The sequence below is a fragment of the Ictidomys tridecemlineatus genome, chromosome 15 (assembly GCF_052094955.1).
Source record: "Ictidomys tridecemlineatus isolate mIctTri1 chromosome 15, mIctTri1.hap1, whole genome shotgun sequence".
Taxonomy (NCBI): Eukaryota; Metazoa; Chordata; class Mammalia; order Rodentia; family Sciuridae; genus Ictidomys; species Ictidomys tridecemlineatus.
Genome location: NC_135491.1, coordinates 8,460,102 through 8,480,080, shown reverse-complemented (window position 1 = coordinate 8,480,080; position 19,979 = coordinate 8,460,102). Strand labels below are relative to the sequence as shown.

General features: G+C 40.6%; 1 protein-coding gene across 2 annotated transcripts; it reads right to left on the bottom strand.

The window, feature by feature from the left end:
- Window positions 1-568: 568 nt before the first annotated feature.
- Window positions 569-15,135, bottom strand: LOC101961474 (sulfotransferase 2A1). Of its 2 annotated transcripts, XM_005336592.4 has the most exons (6): window positions 15,000-15,135; window positions 13,744-13,952; window positions 12,117-12,243; window positions 5,842-5,936; window positions 2,578-2,755; window positions 569-691 (listed from the first exon to the last, which is right to left on the bottom strand). In XM_005336592.4, the coding sequence occupies exons 1-6, from the start codon at window positions 15,133-15,135 to the stop codon at window positions 579-581; spliced, it is 858 nt and encodes a 285-aa protein (XP_005336649.2). In that variant the 3' UTR covers window positions 569-578. The 2 variants fall into 2 exon arrangements, with proteins under 2 accessions (XP_005336649.2, XP_077887885.1); XM_078031759.1 differs by lacking the exons at window positions 2,578-2,755; window positions 5,842-5,936.
- Between the last annotated feature and the right edge of the window lie 4,844 nt (window positions 15,136-19,979).

Here is a 19,979-nt window from a genome sequence, read left to right as displayed (position 1 = left end):
AATTCTGCAGATACATGTAATAGAAAAGGACCCTTAATAACAGTTTCTACATTGTGTTTCTTTTTTTTTTTCAAAAAAAGACATGGTTGTGGGTTATAGTCTTACTGTATGTTTTTAAGCTTCTTTGTGTTTTAAATATTAATAAGTTTCTTTAAAGCTAGGCAGTGATGAAGTGAATAGGGAAATCCCAGTAATTTTTAACAAGCAAGTGTTAAGAGGTAAAAAATGTATAATCCAACTCTCCAGAAGGAAGAAGCAGATTTTTCACTTTTGTTCAGAGATTTATTGTTACACATAGGAATTGGGCTCATCTGGAAAAACTCATTCATGCATGAAAATCCGTTTCAGTTCATGAACCCCCCTTTCTCTACCATGCTCCTTCCTTTCTACAATTCTCCTTCTTCACTTGATTAGACATTTTATTTTGCTCATCCATTAATTATATTTCATTGGTTCTTTGTGTTATTCTATCTACCCTCCATCTTTCCTGTAAGTATGGGTTTTATGTGAAGAATGCCCCAGTCGTGTACACATCCCAGGACATTAAAAACAATGACCATATTCAGAATTTTTGGACATTACTCCCATGGGAACAGCCCTTTGGGGAAACCCGCCATCTTCTCCTGGTAAACTTTATCAAAGGCTTCAGCTTGGGCCACTGTGAGGTGATTCTTCCAGTCCCCAGAGATGCCTGGAAAACATGAAGTAGACACAGGTCAGATCTAGGGAGAGGTCTTAAGTCTGCTACCTCCTCCCTGCTCTGTCAAGACAGCAGAGTGACCCCTGGGTCATTGGTGAGGCCTTCTCCTGCCTGGCCAACATACATATTTAGAAGTCTACCTGCTGGGAATGTGTGTCCTGACTTCCCTCCCTTTTCAAAGCAACCTGTACAGAATCTATGAGCAGCAATGCTGGGTATAAATCAGAAGATCTGGATCAAAATTAATTCTGAACACTTCTTTCTTGAGAACTGTGGCTCAATCTAACAATTTATGACTTGAGTGATCAGAGCAGGTCACAGTAGTCTCTCTGCTTTTGGCCAATCCCTGTGATCACTTCTTCTGTAAGAGAAATCCATGTTGACTCCTTGCCAAATCCAGTGGCTCCTGTCACTTGTGGCTCAGAGTCTCCTCAAAATTCCAGTCTCCTTCAGCCAAGTTCCCTGGTGCTTTGAGGTCTAGGTGTAGGGTCCTTCTTTGTTGGAACTTCATCCCTGAGAATGCCCATTTGCTCTCTTTGCTTCATGACACAATCTTCAGATTCAGCTTCAGACATTTCAGGGTGCCCCCTCCTCAGGGGTTTCACTTTACATGCTTTTTACCCCAGAGTGCTGTTCTAGGAGACATTCACCTCTGGTCCATTGGCCTCACTCAAATATCAACTCCAATGCAGTGACTCAGTGGGGCTCTCAGTCCAGAACCATACATCTCCATCCTCATTCACTTCATAGCAATGATCAAACATGAGATGTTCTGTGTACTTCCTTTTTGAAGGTGCATAAGGTATGCATTTCTAACATATTAGGAAATCAAAGCTTTGTAAATTGCCTAAGATTTAGAGTTTAGAGAATATATGCTCAATAATAATTGTTGAAAGGTTTAGCAAAGAATGAGTAATATACTAGCATATTATCCAATTTTATAGGAAAGGATTTTCAAAAAGCCATGGAGGTGTTACCACATGAGAAAGTGGCTGATGAAAGGGCTGCTAAAGATATGGCATAAGTCCTACACTTTACCTATGTGGTTACAGTATTGTGGATATAAATCAATTTTCACATAGTAGGCCAATCTAATTAGTTAAAATATTAATTAAATTATGTATTAAATATAGAATAATAGTTAAGCTTATATATGTATGCATTCGGACAATACACTCATATGAATGTAAGTAGCAGAATGTCTAATATGTAACTGTTATCCTATAACCATTCATCCTTCCTCCCATGTTCACTGATATCTTCATTATCTGAACAATCTTCATGTGATTCCTTCTGCTGGGCAGGTGCTCTCTCTCTGAGCCCCAGCCCCAGCCCAGTCCTGTTTTCTCTCTCTGTGCTCCAGAAGCACTGGTTGGCAGGAATCCTGACCTTTTGAATATCTTTTGAAGAAAGATGTGACTAGGAGGAATTTTGGTAAAACAGGTTCTGCATGTACTTGAAGTAGACATTTTCAGTACACCTGAATCCAAGGGTGTAGTTATGATTCATCTCTCAATACAGAAAGGAGGACTTACAGTGTCTCAGAGCAAATAACCCACTCCCTACTTTCTCCAGTTTGGTCTTTGTGTATCTCTCTCTTTAGGGCAGTTCTCTATGGTAAGTCACCAGTGGAGTAGCCTAGACACGACCATCTCCAAAACCCATCCTTCTCTCCAAGACTGAATCAACTTTCTGTGGTACCTGCAGTCCATCCGAGTCCCATGAAAGCATTTTTTTTCCATTAGGGCACACAAGAAGCTTTCTTGATTATGAATGATTCAAGTTAATACCTTTCAACACTGTCACCCTTATTGTTGGGTGGTAAACATAGAATGCTCTCCAAGCATTCTCACACATTCTGAAAACAGAGCAGTTACCTTTTCTTGTAATTTTTAAATGCCTAGAAGAGAATTCTTCAGGCAATATTTCAAGATTGGACATCTTGTTTTGATTCATGACTTGGAAGGAGCAATTCTTGAGGACTGAGTCGAGTTTTTCTGGATTTAGCTTCTTTCCCAGGAACTGACAGATCCTCTCTATGGTGCTTCTTGGGTCCTACAATGTGAACAATCAAGAGTGATGCTCTGAACAGGAAGGACAGCAGAGATGGGAAATGGGAACAGAAGTGTTAGGAGGGTGTGGGGGAGGAAGAGGAGAGGACGACATCTCAAAATGGGAAAAGACTGAAATGGGTGATGGACGGAGGGAGAAAAAGGGCAAGGGGCCAGCAGAGGGAGTGAAGGATGTAGTGACGTGAAGATCAACAGGGGCTTTCCAGTGAGAGTGAGCTCAGGACGCCCAAAGGCAGGTGTTGGGATTTCTAAAGAGACTCTTAAGAATGGAAGATAATTGCCAGCTGACAGGAGTGAGATGAAATCTTAGAGTAGTTTTGATTTGCATTTCTCTAACTCTTTTCACATATTTTTTGATCAATTGTATTTCTTCTTCTGTGAAGTGTGTACTCAGTTCATTGGCCCATTTATTGATTGGGTTATATGTTTGTCTGGTGTTAAGCATTTTGAGTTCTTTATATATCTTAGAGAATAAGGCTTTATTGGAGGTGGATGTAGTAAAAATTTTCTCTCAATCTGTGGGTTCTCTCCCTACTTTGTGAATTGTTTCCTTTTTAATTTGAATCTATCTCACTCCTGTCAGAATGGCAATAATCAAGAATACAGGCAATCGTAAATGTTGGCAAGGATATGGGGAGAAAAGGCACACTCATTCATTGCTGGTGGGACTGCAAATTGGTGCAACCACTATGGAGAGCAGTATGAGATTCCTTAGAATATTGGGAATGGAATCACTATTTGATCCAGCTATCCCACTCCTTGGTTTATACCCAAAGGACTTAAAATCAGCGTACTACAGGAACACAGCCACATCAATGATTATAGCAGCTCATTTCAAAATAGCTAGACTGTGAAACCAACCTCAATATAGATGAATGGATATAGAAAATGTGGTATATATACTCAGTGGAATATTGCTCAGCTTTAAAGAAGAGTAAAATTATGGGATTTGCCAATAAATAGTTGGATTTGGATAATATCATTCTAACGAAAGAAGCCAATCCCACCAAACTAAAGGCCGAATGTCTTCTCTAATATGCGACTGCTAATTCACAATAAGGCAGAGGGCACTAGGGAAGAATAGCTTTACCTTAGATGAGGTAGAGAAAAGTGAGGGGAGGGGAGGGGTAGGGATGTGGACATAGGAAAGATAGTAGAATGAAACAGACATTATTACTCTATGTATGTATGTGACTGCATGACCCATATGATTCTGCAACTTGTACACTCAGAGAAATGAGAAATTATATCTCTTCTCTGTATATCAAAGTGCATAAATACATTCTACTGTCATCTTCAACTAATTACCCCAAATAAGAAAATTTTAAAAAGAATGGAAGATAAATAAGGGAGACAAACCCCCAAAGACTAATCTTTTCACCGAATGATAGTGTGTCCCATAAAGGACCCTTGAATAATACAGAGGATTTCATAATATCTTTCTAAACCTGAGGCCCATGATTATTGATGTATATTTCTGGGAGATCACACCAAGAAATTGATCTTTATAAGAAGAAAGGATTGCTTAGAATCCTAGACCTTCCTCTTCAGACTATAGTCTTTATTATCTGCTTTTTTACAAGAGCCCCAGTCACTATATAGCAAGAAGACACACAACTGTGGCAATAATTTAAAAATGTGTTGTGTGATTTGAGAGGAGAATCACAGGGGCATGTAGGAGCTTGCTGCTGAGGTGGCTGAAGGTGGCATCAAGTCCTTGTTGAGAACCGACCTCATGCTGAGGACACAGAAGGACAGGAAGCAGCTGCAGGAATGTGACCAAGGTCCTTTCTCCAGGGGAAGCAGATGCCTGTGCCTGTGGCATCTTCTCTGTCCCCAAGACAGGCTACAGGCCAAATGTCTCCTAAAGTTCTGTCACTCTTTTGCTTTTTTAATATTGTTTCCAATTCTAATAAAATCTAAAAATTTTAAAGTTTTCAATTACTTGTGGATGTATGAAACTCACAAAGAGAACTGTGCATCTTTGTGCAGTTCAGTGTGGCATTTTGGTGCTCAACAGAAAAATAAGGTTAGAATAAGTACCTATTCAATATGTGACAATCCAATCTGTACAAGTGGCACATCTACAAACTCAGACATGAATAATTTATTTAGATAGGAACACTGAAAACCCTCTCTATATGCTAATTTGAAATATATATTTACTGTTCTCCATAGTTGCCACACTGTGCTACAAGTCATTAGCAGTCATTTCTGTTACCCATCTGTACCCTGCACACATTCACCAGTATTGAGCATCATCTGCAGGCCTTTTCTGGTACTCCAGACCCTGACCTCTCAGAATAGATACACAAAGTGACAATTCACCTTTATGTCACTGCATCAGTCATTGGTAGAAGACAGAGAGGTGGACACAACTCTGGGTTCAATGCTTTCTGGCCAATCCCTTCTTATCACCACGTTTCTGTGAACATCATAGGTCCTGCACACAGCAACCTTGACAACCACAGATACTAGCTTAAGCCATGACACTATGCTTTGGTGTGTGGAAGGGCCCTTTAGATGGTTGTCAAATGAAATAAATTTGAAGACATGAAGAAAATGCTTGGACCAATCTGTCAAAACCAAATGCCAAAATTTTTCTCTGATTTAAGGGTGCTGCTTCATAATGTGGTTGGGGTGGGGCAATGGGAGGATTAGGTAAACTCCAGAAAGGCAAAGGGGAGGAGGGAAATCCAGGGGCATGAGGGTAGGAAACATGGTGGAATGACATGGAGCTTATTACCATAGTGCATATATGAAGACATAAATGGTGTGACTCTACTTTGTGTTCAACCAGAGATACAAAAAATTGTGCTCCATGTGTTTAATGTAAATTGTAATTCATTCTGCTGTCCTATATAACAAATTAAAGAAAAAGAGTTTGGAGCTTGGAGAGGGTTATGCAGAAGCAGGGCAGTGGAGACCAAGGGCTCATCTACTCTTAGTGACTTCTGAGAGTCTATGTTTTGGCAAAGAATATGGAGTGGTGACACTGAGGACCTGGGGCATCAGAGGAAACAAGGATTGTCAGGAGTTGGTGGGTGCTGAGTTTGAGAGGGACTTCACCTTCTGCAGTTCTTCATAACTCAGCAGCAGGATGTTCTCTTTGTCTCTCAGGGACATCCAGCCACGAATGTGCTCAAACCATGATCCATAGGGCACTGTTGGGAAGGCACAGGTGCAGGTTACATACTACCATAACAGGTTCTTTGTCATCCCTGTGACTCTAAATCCTGACATCTTGTACATGTATAATTGCCAAGTGCTCCTCAAACTAGGTTCTGAAGTAGAGAGGGGGATCATTCCTGAATTCATTCTATGAAAGTATTTTCATAATGATATCCAACCCGGACAAAACCATATCAAATAAGAAAACAACAGACCAATATTCCTGATGAACACAGATACAGAAATCCTTATTAAAATATTAGCAAATCCTATTTACCATTAAGATTACACACAGGATATGTTGTATTCACACTTTAAGATTATACACATAGCATGTTGATTTAATTCCTGGGATGCAAGTTTGGTTCAATACATGCAAGTCCATAAATGAATTTCACCACATCAATAGAATTTTCCTTGACAGAGGAACTTGGCTGAGCATCATAAAGGCTATATGTGACAAACCCTAAGCCAACATCATGCTGAATGAAGAAAATCTGGAAGCATTTTTTTCTAAAATCAGGAAGAAGGAAACGATGTCCACTCTCACCATTCCCATTCATTAGAGTTCTTGAAAATTTAGTTGTGAAGTCAGACAGAGAAGAGAATCAAAAAATCACAAGTAGGAAAGAAAGAATCCAAATTATCACTGTTTGCAGATGATATGATGCTGCTTGAATTCCCCCAAAGCTCTCCCAAAACACTTATAAACTGGTACCTGTTGGGAGTCATCCCGCCTTCAAAGAGTAACTTCCTCATCCCCCGAGAAGAGCCATCCAATGGTGAACTCTGCTGGCTCACATGATCCTTACACACCACTCAGACTAGCCCTGCTGGCTCACATGATCCTTACCCACCAATCAAACAAGCCCTGCTGGCTCACATGATCCTTACCCACCAATCAGAAAGCACCCCATGCCAACTGTCAAACCCTTCAACCATTAAAGTGTCATAACTGTCAAACCACCCCTGGCTCTATAAATATGCAGAGCTGTTCCTCAATAAATGTGCATTTTCTATGACACCGAGCCTTGTTTGTTCTTTTATTGGTGCCGAAACCCGGGAAGGGGAATGCCTCACGTCTCGAGGGCCCCCTGTCTCAAGGCTTGCTGTCCTTGTCCACTCTTTCAAGTGCTGCTACTACTCACACAACACTGGCTCTTCAGTAGGTGAGTTCCCCTATCGGGCATGCAACTTAAGACAAGCTACAAAGGGGCTTTGAATGTGTTCATCCAGCAAACCTCTGATGCCCAAACTGGAGGAGAGAACACACACCACCACAACTTTCTGGAACCTGGTACATGAGCGGGATGCACTGAGGGATGGAAGGATAGGCACTCCTCTCTCTCTCTCTCTCTCTCTCTCTCTCTCTCTCTCTCTCTCAACCACCCTTGTCCCGCTCCTGACCTGTGAGGGCCTCTTCTTCCCTCTCTGCAGACTCCCTCTTATTAAATTCTGCACAGAAGATTGGGCTTACTATCAATTGGACAATCAAAGTCAGTGGCCCCCAGGAGGATCCCTAGATCCTGCAATTCTCAGAGGTCTGTTTAACTTCTGCGAGTGCTTGAAAAGGTGGAAGGAAATCGCCTATCTTGAGGATTTTTCTCTGCTTCATCTCACCCCGACCTGTCTAGCAGATGATCCCACTCCCTCCTGACTTCCCCTGTTGCTCCATCCAGCCCCTCAGGTGCTCCCCCTGACTTGGCTGACACCTTTAGTCCCCACAAACTAGGTCCTGAGAGTTTCAATGGGTCCTCCAGGCTTATAGCCTTACTTGATACTCTCCTTCCTGAAGAAATGTATCAGAGTCTGGGAACTTGCCAGAGTCCATGCGGATGAAACTCACTGAGTTAATCCCAATCACTCCCTGGGGCCACTTGCTGCCCCAGATCAAACTCCCGACTGGGATTATACACAAGCTGGCATACAGAGTAGGAACCGATTCTCTGTTTGTATTATTGCTGGGTTCAAAAAAGCAGCACATAAGGCCGTCAATTTCCAAAAATTATAAGAGACCCCAACAGAATTTCTGGATTGGCTTACAAAAGCCCTTCAGTAGTAACCTAGATCCCGAAACCCCAGTGGCCTCATGTCCTTATGACATATTTCCTCTTGTAGAGCTACCCCAACATCTGGGCCAAAGTAAAAAAGCTCAAACAAAGCCCTGAGGCCCTGCCACCCCCCAGACTGAGAAATTTCGGATGCTTGCCCAGGCCGGGCAGGGTGCTTCCTCGAGTCACCGCCCTTCACCGCAGTTCAACACCCCACACCCGTGCCTGCTTAAAGTGTGGCAAAAAGGGACATTGGGCCAGGGCATGCCCCGCACCATGCACTCCAAGTACCCTATGGCCTAAATGTCAACAAGAAGGTCATTGGGGCTCTGACTGTCCTAGATCCCGTAGGAGGCCTATGGCCAGGGAACCCTCTGACCTTCTGGGCATGGCTATCAATTGACGGAGACTTGGGTCCTTGTCCCTGGCCATAAATAATCAGGAACCCAGGGGGCGGATTCAGGTGGATAGGTGCAAGGTTGATTTTCTTCTTGACACCGGGGCTACCTTCTCTGTCCTGACAGAATTCTGGGGGCAAACAGGGCCATCCACCTCTCCTATTGTCGAGGTAGGAGGAAAGACCATCTATCCAAAAAAGACTCCCCTATTACTTTGTTCTATAGACAACTTCCCATTCTCTCAGACGTTCCTAGTTATGCCCCAATGTCCAGTTCCTTTGCTCAGCTGAGATATTCTCTCTAAATCCAATAAAACAATCAGCATCTGGGCTCCTGGCATCATTCAGGCCCCAGAATTTAGCTGTTTATCTTTTCTGGACCTTTTGGCAGAAGACTGGCCATTCTGCTCCACTTGTGAGGCTGACATGAAACACCATACTAAAAAGGACCCCTTACCTATGAACCTGGTTGACCCGATTGTATGGGATACCCACACCTTCTCCACCATTTCCTGCCCACCAGTTAATATTCATCTCAAAGATCCCAACACCTTCCTCAATCAGGCTCAATACCCCCTGTCCACAAAAGCTCTTCTGGGCCTACAACCTATTATTCAGGACCTTCTTAGCAAAGGGTACCTCCGTCCTACTCATTCCCCTTCCCAATGGGTCCTATCGCTTAGTTGAGGACCTACAACTCATCAACACCTCCCTTAAGCGCATACCTCCTTTGGTTCCCAGCCCATACACCCTGCTGTCTCAGATACCCACACTGCCACACATTTCTCAGTCATTGATTTAAAGGATGCTTTCTTCTCCAGTACCCAAGTTTAGCCCAAAACAATCAAGAACTTTTCTTCTTAATAACAATGAATCTGCTGAGAAGCAAGTCAGATATGCAATTCTATTCACAATTGTCTCCTACATAGCCAGGGGTGGGTACAAGCCTGTAATATGAGCAGTTTAGGAGGATGGGGCACAAGGATTTTGAGTTCAAAGCCAGCCTCAGCAACTTAGCAAGATCCTATGCAACTCAGTGAGACCCTGTCTCTACAACAAATATAAAAAAGGTTGGGGATATGGCTCAGTGGTTAAGCACCCCTCAGTTAAATACAAAACAAACAAACAAACAAACAAACACCCTTAGGTATAATCTCCCCAAAAGGAGAAAGACCTCTGACAATGAAAATTATAGAACACTGAAGAAAGAAATTAAAGAAGACATTGGAGAAGAAAAAAATTGAAGAAGAAATTGAAGAAGCCCTCCCATATTTTTGTACACCCAGAATCAAAAATGCCACATTACCAAAAGAAATCTACAATACATAGATAGGATATAATTTCTCATTTTTCTGAGTTTACATGTTGTAAAATCACATTGGTCATGCAGTCACCTATATACACAAGGTAATAATGTCTGTTTCATTCTACTGTCCTTCCTATCCCTACTGCCCTCCCTTCCCCTCCCTTCACTTCTCTCTACCTAATCTAAGGTAACTCTATTCTTCTCTAGTGTTCCCCCTTATTGTGAATTAGCATCCACATATTAGAAAAAAATTCGACGTTTTGTTTCTTGGGATTGGCTTATTTCGCTTAGTATAATATGCATTATAATATCATGTATAACTAATTAAAACAAACTAAAAAAACTAGTATGATAATAAGCAAGTTGGAACATAATGAAACAATACAGGCCTGCATCAAATACGCATGAGACTTCAAATCCAATGTTTATTGCATGTAGAATTAAAGGACTTAGTATGGAAAATATCAGGGCCAGCCCTGCTCACAATTTTGCCAAATTGCAGAAATTCTTAAATGTGTTGAGGCCAAAATACAATGGTTCTGGCCTCGACACATTTACAGGGAAATGTGTTACAGAAAAAAAATGTTTGTAACTTTCATTTCTAAAGTGAGAGATCAGCTATAGTAATAGAAGTTTATTTATGACCACTGTTTAGAATTTCCAGGTCAGGTGACTTGGTTGTTCTTTGAGGAAGATACTTAAAATTTTGGTTACCTCATGAGCATTAAAATGTTGGGGGCAAATCATTTGTAAATCTCTGCAAAGGGTGTTGAAATAGTTAATAAATCACAGAGGAAAGAAAAAAAAAAGAATCTCAAGAATTGATGCAATCCCCATCAAATAGCAATGACATTCTTCACAGAAATAGAAGAAACTGTCCCCAAATTTTAATGACAAGTAAAACCTAAAGCCATTCTGAGCAATATGAACAATGATGAAGTGCTGGGGATGTGGCTAGTGACAGAGCACTGGAGCAGTGTGTGCCAGCCCTGGGTCTAATCCCCAATACACACACACATACACAAAGGTTAATGGTGGGATGGGGCTGGGGCTCAGAGGTAGAGCCTCACATGTGTGGGGGAGGCACTGGGTTTGATCCTCAGCACCACATAAAATAAATAAATAAAATAAAGATGTTGTGTCCATCTAGAATAAAAAATAAAAATAAAAGAGAATAATGCTGAAATTATCACATTTCCCAGTGTCAAATCATTTTAAAGAGGTAAAGTAACAAAAAATTGTGTTAATATCAAAAAAGGCATAGATCAATTGATTGGAATAGAAGACACAGAGAAACACCCACAAAGAGTCAGATGATCCTTAACAGAGACACCAAAAGGAAATATTGGGAAAAACACAGCATATTTAATAAATGGTGCTTGGAAAAGTGAAGAATGAAGCGAAATTCTGCACAAATATCATCTCAAAGTGGACAAATAACATAGGAATTAGACCATAAACACTGTGACTACTAGCGGAAATCATAGCACCTACTCTCCACCATATAGATCCAGGCTTGACTTCCTCCATAAGACTCCTGTTGCTCAGGAAACAAAACCAAGAGTTGATAAATAGAATGGCTTCCAGTTAAAAAGCTTCTGCACAGCAAATGAAATGAGACAGAGAGGGCTTACAGAACAGGAGAAAATCTCTGCCAGGTACTTTTCTGACGGAGGAATAACATCTAAAATATATAAAGAACTTAAAAAATCTTAACACCGATAACCACATAACCCAGTCAATAGATGGGCAAATGAACAATCATTTCTCAAAAGGAAAAATACAATGGCCAACAATTTTATCAAAAAATTTTCAACATTTTTAATAATATGAGAAAAGCCAATCTAAGCTGCACTGAGATTGCATCTCACTCCAGATAGAATGGAAGCATCAAGGACACAAATAATGATAAATGCTGGCAGGTGTGAGGGAAAATGAACACCTACACACTACTGGGATTGGAAATTAGTACAACCATCATGGAAATCAGTATGGAGATTCTTCAAAAGACTAAGAATGGAACCACCATATGACCCAGTCATGGACTCCTTGGTATTTACCCAAAAGAATTAAAATCAGAACATGATAGCAATATAGGACACCCATATTGATGCCAATTCAATTTACAAAAGTTAAGTTATGAAACCAGCCTGGTGTCCACTGACTGATGCATGAATAAAGAGAATGTGGTAATACATAAAATGGAGTTTTAGTTATAAAGAATAACTCTATTATGTCATTTTCAAGAAAATGGAACTAGAGATCAGCATGCAGATTGTAACAAGCCAGACTCACAAAGTCTGCTTTCTCTCCTGAGTGGAACATATGCAAAAGAAGAATAAGATAGGGATACAACCAAATAAAAGAAAGACCAGCAGAGTAGAACCAGCATTGTTCATATTGCTCACAGAACACTCACCGTTTCCTTGGATGAACCATTGAAAATATCGTTCCAGAGACTCTGGTTTCTTATAATCATTTGTCATAGTATAAAAATAATAACCTGACACAAGAACATCTTTGGGATTTCTCATGATATATATCACCTGAAATTAAGGAAAAATGAGACAATGAAAAATCAGCCTAAGTCAGTCATTTCCCACCTTAATCTGGATCTTTATCCCAGCCGTTTTTACTTAATCTCTATTAAGCATCAATGGATTCCTTTAATGAATTAGTTATTTCATTCATTCATCAAATATAGATTTTAAAGTTCCTATTATATATTCATGTTCTAGGAATAAAAGGGGAAGACCGTGTCTTTTCTTTCTGGGGTATTAATTTACTCCAGATGGGAAGCTGCTGGAAAGTTTGGTAGGTTGTGAAATGTGTGTGCTTTCCATAATGATCACTAACAGCAGAATGGATTAATCAATTATGGTATATTCAGATTCATAGCAACATACAGTCATTCTCACACTCAAGACCACCGAGGAATCTCCCAGATATGGCATCCATACAGCATGAATGCATTTATACAAAATTCAGGAATAAACAAAAGCAATCTGTAGCTATAGTCCAGGAAGGGCTCCCCTCAGGTGGTGGGTATCAATTGATAAGATGGGGCCTGTGGGGACTTTCTGGATGGTAGAAATGTTACACATCTGGTCTAGATGATAGTTCCCAACTGTGTATGTCTATATGTGCATATTAAGAGGCTAGTGTTCAAGATTAGTAAACACACACACGTGCACACACACACACACACACACACACACACACACACACACACACCACTTGGGACTTGAACACCAGAAACTGACTTTGTATTTGCTTCAACTCTCTTGGTGTTGTTATTGGAGGTCTCATGTCTCCTTAGACCTCAGTTTAATCAGGCAGGGGTTAATGAAACCCAAGAGGAGACATAGAAATGGGTCTATTGGGGCAGTCTCACTGTTAGACACTTTATGACATTTCCAAGCAGTTTTCTTGGTGTTGTTTAAATAAAAACATAAAAAATTTAGAAATCAACAGTTTAAGAAAGCATGTTTCCAAAATTAGTCTGTTGCACGTTAGATCTTGGATATCCATGGTCTATGCTGATCATCTGTCAGCCACGGGGAGGTTTTAGTGTCTGCTGATCACAAAGCACAGTGACCTGCAGTGGGCTTCCGTGGTTAAAATTGCTAATCATGACTCCTGAGAAGTCCCCTGGAGTTATGCGTTTATTAATGGGCAACACTGATTTAGATGCTTGCACCTACCTTTTATTGAATGGATATTGGCTGCCATCTTTAAGACCTGAAAAGTTGGGATACTCTAGTGTAGATGAAATTATGAGTTCGGGTTGCACATAAGATGTAGGTTCCTAAGATTCTGCCAGTATCCAGTCACTTTACCCCTTAATTCATGGTAGGCTAATCTGTGGAATCATTCTCATCCTTGTACTCAAGTGTGGTCTGTGTTGTGGCCACATCAACCTTACTTAATGTCTGAGAATTGCAGGTCTCATCTAACCTATTCAATGAGCAGATAGCCAGCAAGATCTGCAGGGTTATCTAGGCACATGGAAGGGAAAAAGCATTGATTGAACATTAGGCACTGACCTTGGCCTTGGAAGTGAATAAAGACTTGGGGAAGAGATGCAAGGGGAGGTGAGAGGACAGGAGCCGTGGGCCCTCTTTCTCATTTGACAATCTGTAACCCATATCTGTCTCTATCATGGGTGCCCGTTCCCAGATGGGCACAGATTGAATCCACGTGGTATCACCTTTGGAGTGAATCAGGCAGAGAATTTCAACCAACCAGTGGGTTCCTAGATGAGGAGGGAAAATGGTGGTCAGTCATTTCAATCTGAACTCTGACATAAAAATATATTGTGATAAAATGCATAACATAACTTTACCATTATATGCATTTTAAGCACGCAGTTGTGTAGTGCTGAGCAGTGTTAAGCAAAATCCTACTTTGCTCACCGAATGTCCAGAACCTTTTCATCTTGAAAATCAGAAACTCAGCTTATTAAGAACAATCCTATTTATTCCATCTTTCAGCCCCTGAACCCAGAATGGGGTTTTCTCTTTCTATGAATGTGACTACACTAGATATTTTGCACTTGTGGAAGAATATAGTATTTGTCCTTTTGTGTTAAAATATGACATCTAGTGTGATGCCCTCAATATTGGTGGATGTTGTAGAAGGTGTCAGTATTACCTTCCTTCTAAGGCTGAATCATATTCCATTGCATCATCATGCCACATTTTGTTTATGTATTCACCTGTCAACAGATTTTTGGTTGCTTCCACCTCTTGTCTCTTTGCTGTGATCATTTCAATATGTTTCCAATTCCCTTAACTCTCCAGTGCTGTGCCACTTCCAATGAAATTGGCCTGAATCCTCACCCAGTTTGCAATTTTTCTGCCCCCAGTCCCACTGCTGTAGATGCATGTCTTTTTAGTCCCTTGAATTTTCCAGGCTTGTTTTTGATTCCCAGCAATTGTCCATGCTTACTCTCTAAAATATTCCTTTCACCACATGACCTCCCGTTCAGTCTGTTGACCTGCTATTTTGCTATTACAATTTCACCATTCAACCTCTTCCACCCCTTCTCCCATGCCACCACACAAATGCCTGAATCTGCTTAGGATTTACTGCTGTATCTTCTTCCTCCAAGACCTTAGATGATCCTTGCTGAGCACTTATGTCACTCTGCACTAGTATGAATGAAAGTGGCCTGGGGCAGTGCCCCTTCCTCTACAAAGCAGGGCTCCATGGCGTGGAGAGACCATTCCATCCTCTGCTGAGTGAGTGAGGAATGTAGCCCTCAACTTTCCCATGGGGGGTTCCTGTTCTGTTTTCTTACCTGATTTTGGGAAAGACACCATTACTATATCTTCATCCTTTATCACAAACTGAGCACATGCTTCTTTTATAACTTCATAGCTGGAACCCCAAACAGGGAAAGGTGACCCTTCAAACCACAAGTAGTCATCTGTCATGGTGATGAGCTGTCTGTGCGTGGTGCAGGGGTTCCAGCTGTAGTCACCATTGAACACTGTGGGAGATACTCGGAGACTAGACTTTAAAGTCAAAAGAATCATTAACTTTTTCTCATGGTCAAATTAACTGGTTGGTAAAAACAACTTGTGATGGTGATCCAAAGTTTCTTTGTATTGAGCAATTTTGGCCTCATTCAGGGCATGTATGGATCATGATCTGAGGATGATTTCACAGGCAGGACCCCAGAGCAAGTGCTGCAAGACAACCCCACTGATGAGTCCTGGACCTGAAGAAAGCCATCCTTTTCCATTTATTTGCATTTTGAAGAGTTTTCAAAATAGAAGTTTTACATGAAACTGATAGGAACTGTGTAAAAATAATAGGAGGAAGCATGTTGAGGAAGCATGGGCTGAAAACTCTTTGAGACTATTGGACAAGAACCTGCTTTAGAGTCACCAGATATGGTGGTGGGATGTAACTAGACTCCAGGGTCCAGTCCTGCCTTACCTTCTGATTAACATGTGGGAGTGTGTTTCTTGCTGTCAGTGTTTAGGGGCTGAGATGAGAGAATTTTCATATCTATCACATTAAGGATCCATCAAAGCTCTGTTTCATCTTTGGTCGAGCACTCTGAGTGCCCAGAGGACTCGAGGACCAACAGCTCCACATGTTCAAGCAACACACCCATCCAGGCAGCCCATAACTAGTGGCTCACTGATTTCAGGAATGCTGAAAGAAACACCCACGTTTAAAAATATGCTCCCCATGGGCTTCTGACAGCTAAAATGAAAACCATCTGATGATCAATGTAAACCCAACGTAGAAGGTAACAGTGTTTCATGTAGAACATTTGATAATCAGGAGTAAAAACACTTTCCACATTTCCTGCTAATTTTTGGGTGTATTAATAGAGTGAGCACTTGTGTATGAAACTAGGAGCTATTGATCCTGAATGCAAGTATGATGTGGCCACAGACTGTTGTGTGCATCCTGGGGAGAATGTCCACCAATTGGAGCATGAATATTATTCTGGCTGAAAGAAGAGTGGAATTGAAACAGGTAAAATTGCAAGGGATACATATGCTCTGGGCAGACAGAAACTATGTGCATCAAGGGAAAAGAGTTACCTTTTATACAAGGGGAAACTATTTCATGAATTAGTTTGATTTTTCATATTGTCAGATAATTCTAGAGATTTATGGCAATTACAGTGCCCCAATGAATATTAGTGATGAGGGGCCAAATATTTCTATAGCATTCTGAACACTTAATACTTGTCATTTGTTACATCATCCCACCAATCCCATGAATAGAATGAGGGAGTTATACAACCCACATACTTTGACAGAGTAAAGCTTTTAACTTCCTTATGGTTTAAAAGTGCACTATGGTTATACATAATATTGGGTTCATTTTGACACAATTATACATGCATGGAATGTAAATTCTCCAGTCCCAAGTGACTCTGTTTTTCTCCCCCACTTTTCCTCCTCTTCCTAACAGTATTTAGTTATTTATTTTTGCTTTATAGATATGCATTTAGGTGAGTTTACTGTGGAATATTTATAAATGCACACAGCATTATTTTGTTAATTTCCTTCTGTATTTCCTCACCTTTATAATCCCTCCCTACCCACTCAGTCCCCTTCTTATTTTCCACTTCTCTTCCCTCTGTGTTTATGACATCAGATCCTCCTCCATACTTTTTGCCCTTACTTTGCTCTTTGTTACCCGTATGAGTAAAAACATTCAATTCTTTCCTTTCTGATTCTGGATTATTTCATGAGCATGATGTTCTCCAGTTCCATCTATTAACCAATAAATGTTATAATTTCTTTCTTTGTTACACCTAAGTAATACTTCATTGTGTAGATATACCACATTTTCTTAATCTGTTTCCCTGTTGATGGGTACCTGGGTTATTTCCAACCTTGTTTCTTGTGAGTTATGCAGGTGTATACGTTGATGTGGCTGCATCACTATAGTATTCTGACTTTAGAGATGGATAAGGGCAATAAGTGGGATTGCTGGGTCATCTGGGGATTCCATTCCTAGTCTTTGGTGGAATCTCCATAGTTCTTTCCTGAGCAGTTGTACTAATTTGCAGTTCCACCACAATGTATGAATGTAGAGTTTCCACATGTCCTCCCCAGCATTCATTTATTATCTTTTGTTCCTGATGATTGTCATTCTGAGTGGAGTGAGATGAATTCTCAATGTAGTTTTGATTTGCATTTCTGTGATTGCTAGGGATGTTGAACTTTTTTTTCATGTATTTGATGGCCATTTGATTTGTTCTTCTGAGAAGTGTCTGTTGAGTTCTTTGGGTAAAATAGTTAACTTTCTTGGAATGAGTCCATGTGTTAGGAGTGTGGTACACTTACAGTTCCTTTGAAGTACCCTCTGCCTTATATTTGTCTCCACTTGCCACTCAAGTTCATTCTCTCTTCTGGTTTATATAGCTGTCACCCGAATCCATGCTTACTACTGAACTTCACTGCATGCTCTGTCCTGGACCAGTGTTATGTATGAGGGACAGCAGAGTATGGGATCCACTGGACTACAATGTTCTCTGGGTGACCCTGAGTCAAGCTCTGTGCTGCAGTACCCCCAATTCTCAGTGTTAACCAAGTTCCTGCTGTAAATGGAAAATACTGGTGACCCCTGAGTCAGTGCTGCACTGGCCACAGTTATCCCCAGTGCCCTCGAGTGCCTGCTGTGTACAGTCTGCAGTTATCCCTGGTGGCACAGGAGGCTCTGACTGTACTGCTGCAATCTGTCCTTCCTGTCTAGTCCCTCTGCTGGGGCTGTCCAAACATGGCACCCAGGAGATTCCACTAGAAAATGATGATGCAGATCCCAGTACTTCATCTAGTATAAAAATCGATATAAAGTGATGAAATATCTGGGATCAGATCTGAAGTTTATTATAATAGTTAGAAGAACACATATCATCAACTCTTCCACCTATAGATAAAGGCATTGACTTCCTCAGAAAGCCTCCTAAAATATAGGAACAAAGCAAGGAATTAACAAATAAAAAGGTATCAAATTAAAAGAATTCTGCACAGCAATGGAAGTAAGTATGTGAAGAAAGACACATAAGAATTGGAGAAAATTTTTGCCAGCTACCCTTTTGACAGAATGTAAAAGAAACTCAAAAAAAACCTTATCATCAAAACCCTGAAGAGTCCATTGTGTAAATGGGTAAGTGAACTAAAGAGGCATTTACTACAGGAAGAAACTCAGGTGGCCAAGAAATATGTGAAGCAATGTTCAATAGCCTTAGCAATCAGGAAAACGCAAATCAAAAGTGCAACATGGTTTCATCTCACTCCAGTTAGAATGTCAAGTGTGAAGAAGAAGAAGAATTTTTTTCTGAGGGCGTGGGAGATCTGAGCACCTATGCACTGCTGGTGGAATTAAAAACTACTATGCACGTAGAATGGAGATACTTCAAAAGCCTAGGAATGGAGCCAGCAAATGACCCTCCTCAATTACACCTTGGTATTTATTCAAAAGAACCAAGTCTCCATATTATATAGCGATACATGCACACCCCCCCCTGTTTATACCAGTGAGAATCATAGTAATCAAGTTAAGGGAAACAACCTGTTAACTCATAAATGAATAAAAGTGGTATATATATTCATAGCAGGAAGGTTTATTAAGCCATAAAGAAGAATGAAATTATGTCATTTGCAGGAAAATGAATGAAAATGGAGAACATCTTGTTAAGTAAGATAAGTAAGACTCAGAGTGTCAGTGGGCATATATTTATCTCATATGCACAAGTTAGAAATGGAAAAGGAAATAGAAGAGACAGTAAATACTTGGAGATGAATCAGGGAAGGGAGGATAGGAGGGAAGAGGAAAGTGTGTTCAGCAATGAATCAGACCTAATTATGCTGTGTGCATGTGGGGACATATCACCATGAGCCCAACTATTCTGTGTAATTATAATGCATTAATAATATAATGATAATTATTATACAATAATATAATAATATTTTTACATTAATGTACTAGTGTAAAAAGGAAGCAACTTTATTGAAAGTCATAACACCTTCAAGTGAGAGAGTTGCACTTGGGTTCCAAATATTACACACAGAATCACCAATCACAGATCAATGAAAATTGCCATTAATTTGGACAGAGATGGGAAGGTGCAGTGAGTCAGTGTTTATCTTTACAAAAGTGAAGACATTTCTAACAGTTTGCACTTAGAACATCTTGCAATGCAGCTCTCAGTGGAGAATATTTGAGCATCATCCTCAGGTAGACTAAGGTTCAATCCTGGAGTTTTCACATATTAGTGGGCACGTTAGGTAATGCCTCACTCTGCATCTGTGACAGGGGTTGTTGAAAACATGTGTTTCATTGATGCACAGGTGTTCAGATTTCATAGGTGTGTCTTGATTTTTTTGTGATATTTATGGGGATTTATTTGGGGCCTCATGGAAACTAGGCAGGAGCTCTACCCCTGAGTTCTATCCCCAGTATATAGTGATCCATATTTTGGGAAAGAGTCCAAATTCCTCTAGAGCTGAGTATCAATCCACCCCCATGCAAACCCAGCAGACTTCCTGCCCTTCCCCAAACAGCCCCAATGCAATTTGATTTCAGGTAATTTAACTTTTGGCAAATCCACTTCACTGGCTCAGAGGGCCCCTCTTCATTTTCTAAAATGGTGACTCTGACAACTCTCTCACCCTTACCATGGCTTCCTATTCCACAAGTAAGTGAGTATGCCTGACTTGATACTCTACAAGTGTATCCTTACATACATTTATTTTGACATTTGTGAATTTGGGGGTTTATTATCTTTCTCCTCAACTACACT